At 55.4% G+C, this 15561-nt stretch overlaps 1 protein-coding gene across 2 annotated transcripts; it reads left to right on the forward strand.

The window, feature by feature from the left end:
• LOC102158609 (phosphoethanolamine/phosphocholine phosphatase) lies at positions 9153 to 15501 on the forward strand. Of its 2 annotated transcripts, none has more exons than XM_021067121.1 (3): positions 9153 to 9283; positions 11695 to 11804; positions 13855 to 15501. In XM_021067121.1, the coding sequence occupies exons 2-3, from the start codon at positions 11760 to 11762 to the stop codon at positions 14614 to 14616; spliced, it is 807 nt and encodes a 268-aa protein (XP_020922780.1). In that variant the 5' UTR covers positions 9153 to 9283; positions 11695 to 11759; the 3' UTR covers positions 14617 to 15501. The 2 variants fall into 2 exon arrangements, with proteins under 2 accessions (XP_020922780.1, XP_020922781.1); XM_021067122.1 differs by having other exon boundaries at positions 9263 to 9283; positions 13731 to 15501.

The following is a 15561-nucleotide window of genomic DNA, read 5'->3' on the forward strand; positions in this document are numbered from 1 at the left end:
TACTCTGCTTACAGAAAGATGCAGGGATGGGGGTGGAGTTCCCATGGTGGCTCAGCAGGTTAAGAATCCAATTAGTATCCATGAGGATGCAGGTTTGATCCCTGGCCTGGCTCAGTGGGTTAAGGATCCGGTGTTGCCCTGAGCCTGTGGTGTAGGTTGCAGACGCGGCTCAGATCTGGTGTTGCTGTGGCTGTGGTGTAGCCCGGCAGCTGCAGCACCAGTTTAACCCCTAGCCTGGGAACTTCCATATGCCACAAGTACAGCTCTTAAAAAAAAAAAAAAAAAAAGCAAAGAAAGAAAAAGAAAGATGCAGGGAAGGGGAGGTTGTTCTGACGTGGTTCCAGGCTGCTCAGGGAAGGTGGTGAGAGAGGGCAGGGGAGAGCGAGCAGCAGCAGAGAATAGGAGTTGGGTGGGCCAGGGAACGGGGCATCTCAGGTGGTCCCTACCCCTGGATTATGTCTCTTCACTTTCCTGGAGGCACCTCAGGTCCCAGCTGTCTTTTATCTGGTGAAGGACAAGACAGAATGGCCCTAGAGTTCCCACCGTCGCTCGGGGTAACGAACCTATCTCTGAGGATTACTCTGACTAATATCCATGAGGACGTGGGTTCCATCCCTGGCCCCGATCAGTGGGTTAAGGATTTGGTGTTGCCGTGAGCTGCGATGTAGGTTGCAGGCTCGACTTGGATCTGGTGTTGCTGTGGCTGTGGTGTAGGCCTGTAGCTATAGCTCTGATTCCACCCCTAGCCTGGGAACTTCCATGTGCCGTGTGTGTGGCCCTAAACACACACACACACACACACACACACACACACACACACACACACACAAACACACACACACTCAAAAGAAAGACAGGAGTTCCCGTCGTGGCGCAGTAGTTAACGAATCCGACTAGGAACCATGAGGTTGCAGGTTCGGTCCCTGCCCTTGCTCAGTGGGTTAACGATCCAGTGTTGCCGTGAGCTGTGGTGTAGGTTGCAGACACGGCTCGGATCCCGCGTTGCTGTGCCTCTGGCGTAGGCCGGTGGCTACAGCTCCGATTGGACCCCTAGCCTGGTAACCTCCATATGCCTCGGGAGCGGCCCAAGAAATAGCAACAACAACAACAACAACAACAAAAGACAAAAAGAGAAAAGACAAAAAAAAAAAAAAAGAAAGAAAGAAAGACAGACTGGTTCTGATGGTCACAGGTAGAGCAGATCTGTCAGTAATTCTCTGAGAATTTTTTTTTTTTGTCTTTTTAGGGCTGAACCCATTTGCGGTGTATGGAGGATTCCAGGCTAGGGGTCAAATCGGAGCTACAGCTGCCAATTACCCCACAGCTCACAGCAACGCAGGATCCTTAACCCACTGAGCAAGGCCAGGGATCGGACCCGCAACCTCATGGATCCTAGTCCGGTTCATTACCGCTGAGTCCCGACAGGAACTCCTGGGTCTTCTCTCTAAATTATACCTCCTGGAGGGCAGGGCCAGGGTCTTGTTCAACGTCCTATCTCTCAGTGCCTAGTGCAGGTAATACTTACCAAATGAATGAAAATACAACACCCGATACTGAGCTGTGGTGATGATCTGGAGGTCGGGAGACCACCCACCACAGCTGATGGGACCCAGCTCTGAAGATCTGAGCCTTGAACTATGTTGTCACTAGATTTTTCCAAGGGCTGGAAAAAGGTGAGGCAGTCTATTCCAATCCATAGAAAGGCAACTCAAAAGTCAGTAACGGAGTTCCATCGTGGTGCAGTGGTTAACGAATCCGACTAGGAACCATGAGGTTGTGGGTTCGATCCCTGGCCTTGCTCAGTGGGTTCAGGATCCGGTGTTGCCATGAGCTGTGGTGTAGGCTGCAGACGCAGCTCGGATCCTGCGTGGCTGTGGCTGTGGTGTAGGCCGGCAGCTATAGCTCTGATTGGACCCCATATGCCATGGGAGCGGCCCTAGAAATGGCAAAAAGACAAACAAAAATAAAGCAAAAACAAAACCTCAGTAACTTTTTTTCTTTTTTGGCTGCGCCTTCAGCATGCCAAAATTCCCTGACCAGGGATCCAACCCACGTCACAGCAGCAACCCGCAGCCTCTGCAGTGACAATACTGATCTTAACCCACGGAGCCACCAGGGAACACCTGTGCCTCATTTTGCTCATCTGTAAAATGCAGGAACTAATCATAGTCTTGATGTGAGAATGAAGAAAGCTGAGGCTCTCGGAACACTGCTTGGCACACATTAAGCGCTCTGTCAATGTCAGTAATTATTGTCTAGGAAGGAGATGAGAGGCCTGGCCAGGGATTTATTCAGCCCTGATCCCTAAGCCCCAGCCCAATGCCTTAGACCCAGAGATCCTGCCGAACTGCCTCAAAGGGCTCACTCCCCGTGGCCTCTTCCACTAAGCCCACCTGCATCTGTTGCTAGATCCCCGGGGGTCCTGTGTCTTCTGCAGACAGAGAAGGATGGACCTAAACCTCTGGGCTGACCACTACTTGCTACACAGCACCCTTGGGCAAGGTGCTTTCTTAATGGCCTCGAGCTTCTGCTTTCTTTTCTTTTCTTTTCTTTCTTTCTTTTTTTTTTTTTTTGGCTTTTTTGCTTTTTCCGGCTGCACCTATGGCATGTGGAGGTTCCCAGGCTAGGGGTTGAATTGGAGCCTTTGCCACAGCAGCGTGATATCTGAGCTGCATCTGCCACCTACACCACAGCTCATGGCAACGCCAGATCCTTAACCCACCGAGTGAGGCCAGGGATCCAACCTGCATCCTCACGAATACTAGCTGGGTGCATTACCACAGAGCCACAAGGGGAACTCCTAGCTTCTGCTTTCTTCGCTGTAAAAATGGAAATCCTAAAACCCATGTGTCAGGATGGCTGTGGAAATCGTGTGCCCAGCACCCGGTCGGTGCCCGAATGCAATTGTCCCTCCAGCAATCTGGATCTGCTCCTCTCTCTGGCCCGTGCCCCTCCCAACACCAGAGGCCACATGCCTGGACTCCTGGACTCCCAGGCTTTACCACCGGAATCCCAGGCAAGAGTTACGCCCTCTTTGTGAAGACCCAGCTGGAGCGCTCCATCCCTGGCCTCCTGAGTCAGGGTTCACCAGGGACTCCTGTGCGTGTCACCTCAGATGACTCCCGTCCCTGCCAGCTCTCTGCCAGATGGACTGACCTGAGTTCTAAGGTGAACCCTACAGGCGGGGAGGAAGTTCTGCAGCCTGGGCACTGGGCAGCGGCCTCAACCTTCTGGGGGTGGGGATGGGGTGAGGTGGGAGGTGGGATTCCCATTCTGTCCCCATCTTCAGACACCCACACAAACGGGTCATCCAACTTGCTTACTCACTGGCATAATGAGAGGGGCATGTTTAAAGAGAAACAAGTTTGGGAGTTCCCACTGCAGTTCAGTGATAACGGAATCCAGCTGGTATCCATGAAGACATGGGTTCGATCCCTGGCCTCACTCAGTGGGTAAATTGCCCGGTGTTGCCGTGAGCTGCAGTGTAGGCCACAGACGTGGCTTGAATCCTGTGTGGCTGTGGCATAGGCCAGCAGCAGCCGATCTGATTCGACCCCTAGCTTGGAAACTTCCATATGCAGCATGTGCAGCCCTAAAACGCAAGAAAAAAAAAAAGAGAGAGAGAGAGAAACAAGTTTGTGTCCTAAAATTTGTGGGGGGTGTGTGGGGGAAGCAGTACCTGCAGCATGCAGAAGTTCCTGGGCCAGGGATCAAATCCATGCTATAGCTGTGATCCTGAACCCACTGAGCCACCAGGGAGCTCCTGTGTCCTGAAATTTTTAGTGCAGGGGGAACTAGGAGTTTCTACACTTATTCCACAAAGGTGATTTGCATGAAGTCCCTGGGAGCTTTGGTATTCCCATCTCAGGAAGGCAGAATCAGGCAGAAGGAATTCACTATGAGCAGCTCCAGGAAGTTCTCTGCCCACCCCTCCCCCAGCCCCAGCAGTGAATTTGGCCCAAAAAAAGGTTAAAAGTGCTGCTAATTGCATCATAAGGGATTCTAGGGCCTCCTGGAAGCATGTGACCCTGGACAAGTCATTTGATCTCAATTTGCCTGTTGTAAAATGGGGATAATACTGAAGTGACCTATTGGTGTGAAGACGGAATGAGGGAACGCATTCCTTCACTTAAGGAGGGAGCAGTGATGTCAAGGTGACCATGGCAGGGGACACTGATTCAACAACAAATATCTAAGGCCTACTGCGTGCCAGTGTCTAGGGGAATTTTTTTTTTTTTTCATTTTTGGCTGCCCCATGGCATGAGGAATTCCCAGGCCAGGGATCAGATCCAAGTCACCGTCTCTAAGTCACAGCTGTGGCAATGCCGGATTTTTTTTTTGGGGGGGGCTGCACTCTTGGCTTATGGAGGTTCCCAGGCTAGGGTTGAATCAGAGCTATAGCTGCCAGCCTACATATGCCACAGCCACAGCAATGCCAAATCCAAGCCGAGTCTGCCACCTGTACCACAGCTCATGGCAACGCCAGGTCCTTAATCCACTGAGCAAGGCCAGGGAGCGAACCCGAGTCCTCATGGATACCAGTCAGGTTTGTTAGCCACTGAGCTACGATGGGAACTTTGCAATGCCAGATTCTTAATCCACTGTGCCAGGCCAGGAATTGAACCTATGTCCCAGTGCTCCCAAGATGCCACCAATCCCATTGCTCCACAGCGGGAACTCTGACTTTTTCATGGCCATGCCCACAGCATGCGGAATTTTCCAGGCCAGGGATTGAACCTGCACCCCAGCAGTGACCCAAGCCACTGCAGTGACAATTCCAGATCCTTAACCACTGAGCCGCCAGGGAACTCCTAGGGAAATAGTATTACACAAGGCCAACATGGTCTCCTCCCTCTTGTTGCCTATGGGAAGTAGGATAGCAGACAATGAGGGAGACGGATGGGTGGTGTGGGGTGATGATCAAGGCCACCGGCTTGGAAACCCAGCTCACCATTCACCAGATGGGTGGCCCTGGTCCAGCTCCATCCCTTTTTTTTTTTTTTTTGTCTTTTGTCTTTTGTCTTTTTGTTGTTGTTGTTGTTGTTGCTATTTCTTGGGCCGCTCCCGAGGCATATGGAGGTTCCCAGGCTAGGGGTCGAATCGGAGCTGTAGCCACCGGCCTACGCCAGAGCCACAGCAACGCTGGATGCGAGCCATGTCTGCAGCCTACACCACAGCTCACGGCAACGCCCGATCGTTAACCCACTGAGCAAGGGCAGGGACCGAACCCGCAACCTCATGGTTCCTAGTCGGATTCGTTAACCACTGCGCCACGACGGGAACTCCGTCCATCCCTTTTTTAAAAATTTTTTTTTGACTTCTTATGGCCACACCAGCAGCACATGGAAGTTCCCAGCTAGGGGCTGAATCAGACCCACAGCTGCCAGCTTACACCACAGCCACAGTAACATGGGATCCGAGCCGTGTCCGTGACCTACACCACAGCTCACAGCAATTCCGGATCCCTGACCCACTAAGCGAGGCTAGGCGTCGAACCCACGTCCTCATGGATACTAGTCCAATTCATTTCTGCTGCGTCAGAAGAACTCCCTAGCTCCATTCTTTGTGCCTTGATTTCCCAACAGTAAAGTGAGCCGTGCACGCACGTGATGGGGTGGTAGGGACTGCATGAACAGACCCATGGAAAACTATGTTACCTAAAAACTGGGTTGGCCTAAAGAGACAACCAAACGAGACCGTGGGAGAAGGAAGAATTTGAACACGAGTGATCTTTCCCAAAGCCGTGTGTCTCCCCAGCAAAACTGGGGCATTTTCAAGCTAAAGGTACACACATATTCACGAAGGGGCTTGAGCCATGGAGAATTCAGCACAGAACGGGGGCAGAGGTCAACCGAGTTTGAGCTTTAGTTGACTGAAGTCAGAAAAGTCCCGTCCTTGTTCCATCCTCGACCTGGGTGGGGCCCTTAGCCCCCTCCCGAAGAACTCAGAGATAAGAATCAGATTGTGCTGTGGATCCCTTGAGGAGGGACTAGGACTCTATTTTATCTCTGAACTATTGTTTCTTGACTGCTTTTCCTTTGTTCCTGCATTTCCTCCCATTCCTTAAGACCTTTAATTACTCCGGAGGCCTGTTAAGACCTGTAGTGGTCAGGCTTAGATCTCAAAATGGCTTAAGTGTAAAAGGCCCCTTTTTTTTTTTTTTTTTGTCTTTTGAGGGCCCTACCCACGGCTTATGGAAGGTCCCAGGCTAGGGGGTCAAATCGGAGCTGCAGCTGCCGGCCTACACCACAGCTACACAGGATCTGAGCCTCATCTGTGACATGCACCATAGCTCATGGCAACGCCAGATCCCTGACCCACTGATCAAGGCAAGGGATCAAATCTGCATCCTCATGGATACTAGGCGGGTTCATTACAGATGAGCCAAGACAGGAACTCCAGCCTCTTTTTTTTTTTGATCACACCCATGGCATGTGGAAGTTTCTGGGCTAGGGATCGAACCTCCACCACAGCAGCAACCTGAGTCACAGCAGTGATAATGTCAGATCCTTAAACACTAGGCTGCCCGGGAACTCCCCCCAACGACCTCCTCTTATGGCCAGAAAGCCAAGCCTGGTTCTCTTTCTCCCCAGACCCCCTTACCCTGTCTGCCTCATATTCACAGTATGTATCTACCACAGTCTCTTAGCACACACGTGATCAGTATAATAAAAGGAGCTGCATGATGTGCAACAGGGCAAGAGCTGATGCCAAGGCTGAGCTCGCCCAGCAAACCGGGTCGGGCATGGTCCTGAGGAGGAAAGGGCCTGATGCAGGGGAGCAGGAGGAAGGGCCAAGGAGTGGAGACAGCAGTAGGAGATGAAGCGGAGCAGCAAACCCGTTTAAGGAGCTGGGGCCCTGAGAGTTGCTGGCAAGGGTTTTAAGGATCAGGTTTGCAGCTTCAAAGCATTCACTCCCCTTTGTACATATGAAAACATGCGTTCATCACTGTACCCCTAGCCCCTGGCACAAGAGATCAGGGCACTCCCTGGCTGGCCCTCCCTCCTTCTCTGGTTTCCAGCCCTGCTGATTTCCAGATCTCCTAGGGGCTTTGCATTCGCTGGCTCTCTTCTTCCAGGAATGGAGTGGAGGAGACTAGGGAGGGAGGCCTCAAGTTAGATGCAGGCCTGGGGATGCCGCTGCCCCCCCAACCCTTTTTAACCCCAGGACTCAAGTGTGCCTGAGTCCTGCTGTCAACTTGCAACCGTAAGTTCTAGTACCATGCCTGGTTCACAATATGTTGTGGGTAAATACAAGTTTCTGCCTCTGTAAACAGAAGCTTCTCTCTTCCTCACCACCAGGGTGGGAGGGCATAAGGGTGGGGCGGGTGGGGCTAGGAACCGACTTAGGAAACAGGGAGAAAGTAAGTTTTTTCTTTACAACCCTATTTGCAAAGGCGCAGAGTTTGGTCCCTAACTCAGTGTTTGCAGCATAGGGGAGTGGGAGAGTCCCTTTCCCGGCGAACCTCTATAACCTGCAGCGGGAGGAAGGGTCCCAAGGAGCGAAGCGCAGAGACTCGGTTTGGAGGGGAGAGAGCACCCAGCCTTGCGCACGCGGGAGAAGAACGGCTCTCCCTGGGCTGGGTCCACCGATGCCTAGCCCCGGGCTTGGGAGCGCAGAACGGAATGAGGGCTGGAGGTGGGGGTGCACTTCTGCAAATCTCAGGGATCAGCGCTCTGGAGGCGGCGGTGGAGAGAGTCCACAGCTCTGGCACCTCCAGGTGTGTAGGCGGGACTTAACGCGGAGCCCGGCAGGTGCTCTAATGACGCTGCCCGCCACCCGTGCTCCTCTGAAGGGATGCGCTCCTTCTCCACCCTCTTACCCAGCTCTGGCTCCCGGGTATTTAAAGGGGACGCGGCGGCGGCCCCGGGGGATGGGGGCCAGGTGGAGAGTACCGTTCAGACGCTCATCATCCACAGTCCCTCGGGACTGGAACTCGTGAGCCGGAGCCCAGAAATTTGGGGGTGGATAAGACATCGCGTCCCCTCCAATTCCCCTTTCTCCATCCTGCGCCCAAATACCTCAGCTAGACCCTCTCCCCACTCTTCCAAACTCAGCCGGGATAGACCACGGCCGCCGCCGCTCCCCACGTGAGTCCTGGGCTCCCAGAGGTAGGGGAGGGCTGGGGTCCCAGTGTGGGGTGGGGGCTGCGCGGAGTCAGAAGGATCCTTCACGCGTGTCAGTGGGGGAATCTCTGGAGCGGAGGAAGGAGTTCTTATAGCCCAGGAATGGGGTGTCCGGGTACCGCTCTATCTCCGACTCGGACAAGGCAAAGGAATCTGCTCTCTTGCTCCCTGCCACCCACGAGTCCCCTCGGCTCCTGAGCTGCGTACCCCCCTCCCCCCCACCCCGCCCCGCACTGGAGCGAGGCGCCCGCCAGCTGGGGGTGTGCCAGAGTGCCTGCTTTCCAGCCACCTCTAAAAATATCTCCCCCCCCCCCACTCCACCGGCAGCTGCCACCTCCTTGCCCATTGAGGATGCCCCCCCCCCACCCAGCTTGTCCACCCAGGCAGGGCGAGCCCAGAGATGACTTCTGTCCCAGCTTCCTCACTGGCACCAGTGTTCCAGGGCTTTACCCTTGCTAGTCCGGACAGCAAGCTCACAACCCATGGAAGAGGGGAAGTTCTGGCCGCAGTTTTCCTAAGGCAGCAGAAAGCCCCGAGTTTTAATCCTAATTCTGATGCTGTGGGACCCCCAGGATGTTAGCCTGACCTCTCTGGGCCTCCGTTTTTCCTATGTACTGCTGCTGGTGGTAAACAAGAGACTATGGGGAAGTTGGGAGTGCTGTGCGGGGAAGGGAAAGAATTCCAGCCTAGTGCTGGAATCTGATTTCTAGAGACTGATACCAGGAGACCTGGTCTTGGGCAGAGCACTTGCTGCCATAATATCTCTGGGGACCTTGCCCCTGCCACATGCCATCCTGCACATTTCCTGTGGAAAACTTTCCCCAAACTGTCCTGTGACCCATCCATCCATTAAGGGGGGACTTTCAAAGGAGGGCCTGAGTTTGTTTCCCTCCCCCATCCCCAGGGGCCCTCCCACCCATTCCCACAGAGGTCCTGTAACAGCACTTGGGTAAAAGGCCCGGGGGTGGGGGCGGGCAGGGAGCAGGTGCTGCTTTTAGGTGGAACTAGGATAGGGGCCCCCTGCCAGCCCAGTGACACCCTTCTCTCCTCTCTGCTCTAGCCTGCAGGAGAAGCTCGGGGATCCTGCCCCCCTTTCTTCTGAGGGACTTTCTGGGGACCATGAAAGGACTTCATCACTCAAGGCAAAGCCGCCAGAGGTAAGGAACCTTTGTGCATGTCACAGGAGCCAGATTCCAATGGGACCAGGGTCCCTCTGACTCCTGTGGGGCAGGGGTGGGTATCACAAGAGCTACTCTGGAGAGAAGCCCAGGGAGCCTGGCTTTCTGCTCTGGGGACTAAAAGAAACAAGAGCAACCTCACCAAATGATAAATGTTTTCATTGATTTCCCTACATACTCTGGTTAGATGGGGGGTCTTTTGCTATGAGAAGTTCTGAACATGATTAAAAACCAGACCATCCCACCAAATGTTAAGAAGGAAAAAGAACCACAGAGAAAGCAATGAAAGTTGGTCTCTGGGTGGCTCCTGGAGACCCTCTTTTATCTTCGGATCAGCCTGGCACGTGTCCGTCCATGTTTGCTTTCACAAGGGGAGTGGCATCCCCTGACCTTTTCTCTTTGGACTGGCCCAGGGTGGAGGGCACATGTGATATGAGCCAGGATTCTGGAAGGCTGGAGCTCCCTCCAGATGCAGCCTGGGACCGGCCCTCCCACTTAACCCCCCAAACACGCCCTTCCTTCACTTCACGTGCCTCCCTCCCCTTCTCTCCCATCTTCTTGACCAGTGTCCCTTCTCCCCCCCCACCCCATTTTAGCACACTGCCCCCACTCAGTTTTGGCCACCACTCTCAGTTCCTAGATTACAAGTCCTTAGGGAAACGCCTGAGACCCACATCCCATCCTTAGCAAAAGTGTTTAATGCATGTAAGGTCAGGGAGTGGGGAGGGATCGGGTACCTCAAGATGGAGTGTGTTAGAGCCCCCCCTTCTGCCCACCACCTTCCTTCCTGGGTGTCCCAGTATCCGTCTTGAGGGCAACAGTTCCTCCTTGCTGTCCTGGGATGGTCTGGGGAGTCACCTTGACCAAGTCCGAGGGGTACCCGGTGTTACCCACTCTCACCACCAGAGGGCAGCAGCCAGCCAGACCGCCGCTGCTTTGCCTGCCCAGTCTGGCTCTCAGGAGTGGTCCAGCTCTGTCCCAGGAGCACGTCGTCTTTCATTTAACTCTAAGATGCAGGAGAGGCACGGGGAGCTGTGGGTTTGTAGCTGCGTTGAAGCCTCCACAAAGCCACACCCTGCCTCCAAAGCCACACAGCAAAGTCCAGTAGGAATTGCCACCCGACTCCCTGGCTGACTGCCAGCGTCTGGAAGCACCAAGGAGGGAGGCAGTCCCAGATCACCTGCCTAGGCGTCCCGGTCCTCCAGCTGTGGTGCTGTGAGCCTGGTCATGTGCCCCTTCCCTTTGGAGGACAGAGGGCAGGCCAGGTGTGCGTGCATGAACCAGACTCTGCCCCATGGAGGAGGAGCCTTGGGCAAGTGAAATCTCTCGGAGCCTTTGTCATCTGTCAAATTCATGGGATTGTGCTGGGCAGGGAGAGAATGAATGGAGGTGATTGGTAAACGATGGGGTGCCTTACACAAGAAAGGGGCAGTGACCATACTAGAAAAGCAAGCCCTGGTCTCAGACCCTGAGATCTGGTTTCGAGGTCTGTCTGCGTCATGTGTAGTGGGGGCTGATGTTTGCGCAAGTTGGTTAACCTTTCTAGGTCTCCAATAGTATCATCTGTTACCTCTCCAGCATCGTGGGGGATTAAGAGAATGCCTAGCAAGGGCTCTGTGGTCTGTAAGTGCTACGCTTATTTGATGGGCTGGTTTTTGTTTGTTTGGGGTTTTGTTTTGGTTGTTTGGTTTGATTGGGTTTTTGGTTTTAGGGCCACACCTGCAGCATATGGAGGTTCCCAGGCTAGGGGTCCAATCAGAGCTACAGCTGCCAGCCTACACCACAGCCACAGCAACACAGGATCCAAACCGTGTGTCTGTGACCTACAGCACTGTTCATGGCAACGCTGGTTCCCTGACCCACTGAGCAAGGCCAGGGGTCAAACCTGCATCCTCATGGATACTAGTCAGATTTGTTTCTGCTGCGCCGCAAGGGGAAGTCCATGGAGGGCTGTTTTTTGTTTGTTTGTTTGTTTTTTGTTTTTTTGCCATTTCTTTTTTTTTTTTTTTTTTGACTTTTCTATTTCTTGGACCGCTCCTACGGCATATGGAGGTTCCCAGGCTAGGGGTCGAATCGGAGCTGCAGCCACCAGCCTACACCAGAGCCACAGCAACGCAGGATCCGAGCCATGTCTGCAACCTACACCACAGCTCACGGCAACGCCAGATCCTCAACCCACTGAGCAAGGCCAGGGACCGAACCCGCAACCTCATGGTTCCTAGTCGGATTCGTTAGCCACTGAGCCACGACGGGAACTCCATGAGGGGCTGTTTTTCACTAAGCCCTGGGAGTGGTTCCTTGGGCTCAGGAGAAGGGGATAGGATCCAGGTGGGTGTTAGTGGGGCCAGCAAAGCCAGCTGGTCCTCAAACAGACCTTGTCTGGTTGTCAGGGGCCCTGGACGACGGCTGGAGGCCAACAGTCACTACAAGCGGTGCCCAGGGTGATGTACTGACAATGAGCGGGTGTTTTCCAATTGCTGGCCTCCGATGCCTGTCTAGGGTAAGTGGGTCCCTCCAGGGGTTTCCTAGGATGAGGTCTCAGCCCCCATGTTCCCATCATGGGGTGGGAGGAGCCCCATCCAGCCCCTTTTAGGCGTGCCCACACCTCTGGTGGGCCCCCACGAATCCTTGGAAGCTTCCATCCCAGGTCGGGTGGCGGGGGGGGTCCCTGATGCTTTGCATCCTCAGACTCCACGGATCCCAGGCCACTGAGACTCCCAGAGATGTTGAGACAAGAGGGTGACTCTAGGGATGCATTTGAAGAGCCAGGTTCAAATCCCAGCTCTGAAATTAGGAGCCTGGACTCTGTTTCACAGGATGTGCCCGGTTATAAACACAGGAATTTTGGAGAGAGAGTTAGGAAAAAACCAGGAAAAGGAGCAGTTCTGACTCAACTAATTGTGGTGGGAGGTTGAGAGGGAGAAAGGCGGCACCGTGGGTATTCTGAAGCTCTACATACATAATCTGCTTGCTGCCCCTCTGTCACCTAAAGCCGCTGGCTTGAAAAGGGGCAGGGACAAGCTGCAGAGGACTTCTCTCCCTTTGCCTGCCTTTTTGCCCTCACGCTTGCCCTGTTGTCCCCCAGCCGCCACCTTGTCCCCCTAGCAACATGGCGAGCCCAAGGTCTCCCCTTCCTGGAGCTCCACCCCCCCACGGCCCCATCTTCCTGTCCCCCCATGTGCCCCAAGTATGACTTCCCCCTGGCCCTCCAATCCCCCACTCCCACCTCATGCCCTCTGCCCATGTCCCCGCTAAATGCTCCATCCTCTGCCTTTTCAGCCACTGCTGCTCTTTCCTCTCCCTCACCTGTCTCCCAGGTATGTCGTGGCCTGGCGCGGGAGGCTTCTACCTCCCCAAGCCCCACTGCTTCTCCTGCTGCCCGCTTGCTTCGGACTCTGGCAGAAACCCCACCCGCTGACACGTTCCTCCCTGGGAACTGGCAAGTGATTAGTGATGAGCTGTCAGCACAGGGCCCTAAAACTCTGGAGAAGCTGTCCCAACCATCCTTGGCTGGAAGCATCTGCATCCCATCTGGCTGGAAGCAGCTCCCGAGAGCCTGCCTGGGTCTTGGTTGGGCAGTCCACCTACCTGGTTCTTCCAAGAGCCAAAAGCCCGTTCTCTGGCCAGTGCGGAAACCCAGGGGACTAACTCTCCAGGCCAGACACCGACTATCACATGCTTTGGACGGTGCCAACACATTTCCCTGGCTCCTACTGTCCACCACACTCCCACAAGCCATTGGCTCTGCCCGGCGGAAGGGGGACACAAGGTAGCTGCTCCAGTGGGGTGAATGGCTGGTTTCCCTTGACGCTTTGTTGGGGGAGAGGGAGTAGAAAAAACCTGCCACTCTCTTTATCCAACCACCTGGAGTCACTGGAAGTCTCCAGGATGGTCTAGTCCAGAAACTAGGGGTCCCAAAGGAGTGACCCCTTGGAAGCTGCTTTTCCTTTTTTTTTTTTTTTTTTGCTTTTTGCTTTTTAGGGCCACACCCTGAGGCATGTGGAGGTTCCCAGGCCAGGGGTCTAGTCAGAGCTGCAGCTGCCGGCCACAGCCACAGCCACAGCCATGCCGGATCTGAGCCGTGTCTGCGACTTACACCACAGCTCATGGCAACGCCGGATCCTTAACCCGCTGAGCGAGGCCAGGAATCGAACTGGCAACCTTGTGGTTCCTAGTCACATTCGTTTCCAGTGTGCCCCTCCGGGAACTTCTCCATTCTTTTTGCAATCGACCCTCGTTAAGCCCCCCAAGGCCACCGAAGAGAGTAGCAGAAACAGGTGCCAGAGAAGCTCTTCTGGGTTCAGGAGGGGGACGGTCCCCTGAGGATAAACCCCAGCACCGTTAACGGAGAGGAGCTAGGGGATGGGCAGGGAAGGCTGGGGGTGGGGACAGCGGCATTGCTTAACCAGCCTTGGGTCCTCCTCAGGTCTTGGATGTGCCAGCGTCTCTGGCCGTGGCCCGCTAACTAGCCTCTTCCCGGCCGGCTCCCGCCGCGCCTCCCCTCGCTTGCTCCCTCCTCCTCCTCCTGCTCCTCTCTCCCCTGCTCCCAGGACGACAGCAGGATGGCCGTGCAGGGCTCGCCTCGCTTCCTCCTGACCTTTGACTTTGACGAGACCATCGTAGACGAAAACAGCGACGACTCAATCGTGCGCGCTGCGCCGGGTCAGCGGCTGCCGGACAGCCTGCGTGCAACCTACCGCGAGGGCTTCTACAACGAGTATATGCAGCGCGTCTTCCAGTACCTGGGCGAGCAGGGCGTGCGGCCGCGGGACCTGCGCGCCGTCTACGAGGCCATCCCCCTGTCGCCTGGCATGAGCGACCTGCTGCAGTTCGTGAGCAAGCAGGGCGCCTGCTTTGAGGTTATTCTCATCTCGGACGCCAACACCTTCGGCGTGGAGAGCGCGCTGCGCGCCGCCGGCCACTTCAGCCTGTTCCGCCGCATCTTCAGCAACCCGTCGGGGCCCGACGCGCGGGGGCTGCTGGCTCTGCGGCCCTTCCACACGCACACCTGCGCGCGCTGCCCCGCCAACATGTGCAAGCACAAGGTGCTCAGCGACTACCTGCGCGAGCGGGCCCACGACGGTGTGCACTTCGAGCGCCTTTTCTACGTGGGCAACGGCGCCAACGACTTCTGCCCCATGGGGCTGCTGGCGGGCAGCGACGTGGCCTTCCCACGCCGTGGCTACCCCATGCACCGCCTTATCCAGGAGGCGCAGAAGGCCGAGCCCAGTTCCTTCCGCGCCAGCGTGGTGCCCTGGGAAACGGCGGCCGACGTGCGCCTCCATCTCCAACAGGTGCTGAAGATCTGTTGAGGACCTGGCCTGCTGGGGGCACCCAGGCGGAAAGGGGGTGAGGCGTGGGTGGGGATCGAAAGACAAACCTAGTTTTATTACTCCCTTTCCCTTTTGTTTCGGCATGTCCCTCTGGGAATTTCCGGTATTGCGGGCTCGTCCACTTGGGGGCTGGGGGAGGAGGTTCGGAGCGCTCCCCATCGATGCAGTTAACCCAGCTCGGCTGCCTCCCCCCGTTCCACTGCAAGCAAATTCCAGGGCTGCTGCACATATCTGGGCAGGCACCCGTGTGTTCCAAAAACCTTGCCTTCTAAATTGAGAGGAAGGGGTTCACTGGCGGGAGAGAGAAGGAACATCTCCCGCTGCATTAACCGCTGCCTTGGGTCGCATGACCTCCCTCCCCCACTATCCAGGGGGCCCAGGTCTGGAACTCCCTCCTTCTCCCCCCCAACCCCGCGCACGCTCGCGGCCACACCGGACTCCCAACGGAGAGAAATGGTGCTCTCCGACGATGGCCCCAGGCCTAGATCGTGCCTCACCCGCCGAGATCCTACACTACACCCCTTTGCCTGCTTCTCTTTCCCTGTCCACCTCTTCAAGGTCCTCACAGGATAAAAAGCCAGAGCGAACGATCGCCTCCTGGTGGTAGAATGAGGTAGCACACCGTCCGGCCCCGGTCCAGCCCTCAGGGGACCTCGCAGCACCGCGTCGGTGTCTTCCCACACCCCAGCCTCGTCTATGCAGCAGGAGACCAGGGACTTAACCAAAGTCGGGCCGGCTGGGCCCTCTGTGCCCCGCTCCTCCCGTATGAACCAGAAAGCCATGATGTTTTAAAGCAGAGCCAGCGAAACCCAAGCCCTTCTACCCTCTTGTGTTTCAGAGCCATAAAGGAGGTGGTGAAGGGGCCGAGGTGACTGAGATCTCTCGCGCCGCCAAGACTGAACACATAACCCAAGCAGCAGGCAA

Source organism: Sus scrofa, chromosome 12 (genome assembly GCF_000003025.6).
Source record: "Sus scrofa isolate TJ Tabasco breed Duroc chromosome 12, Sscrofa11.1, whole genome shotgun sequence".
Classification (NCBI taxonomy): Eukaryota; Metazoa; Chordata; class Mammalia; order Artiodactyla; family Suidae; genus Sus; species Sus scrofa.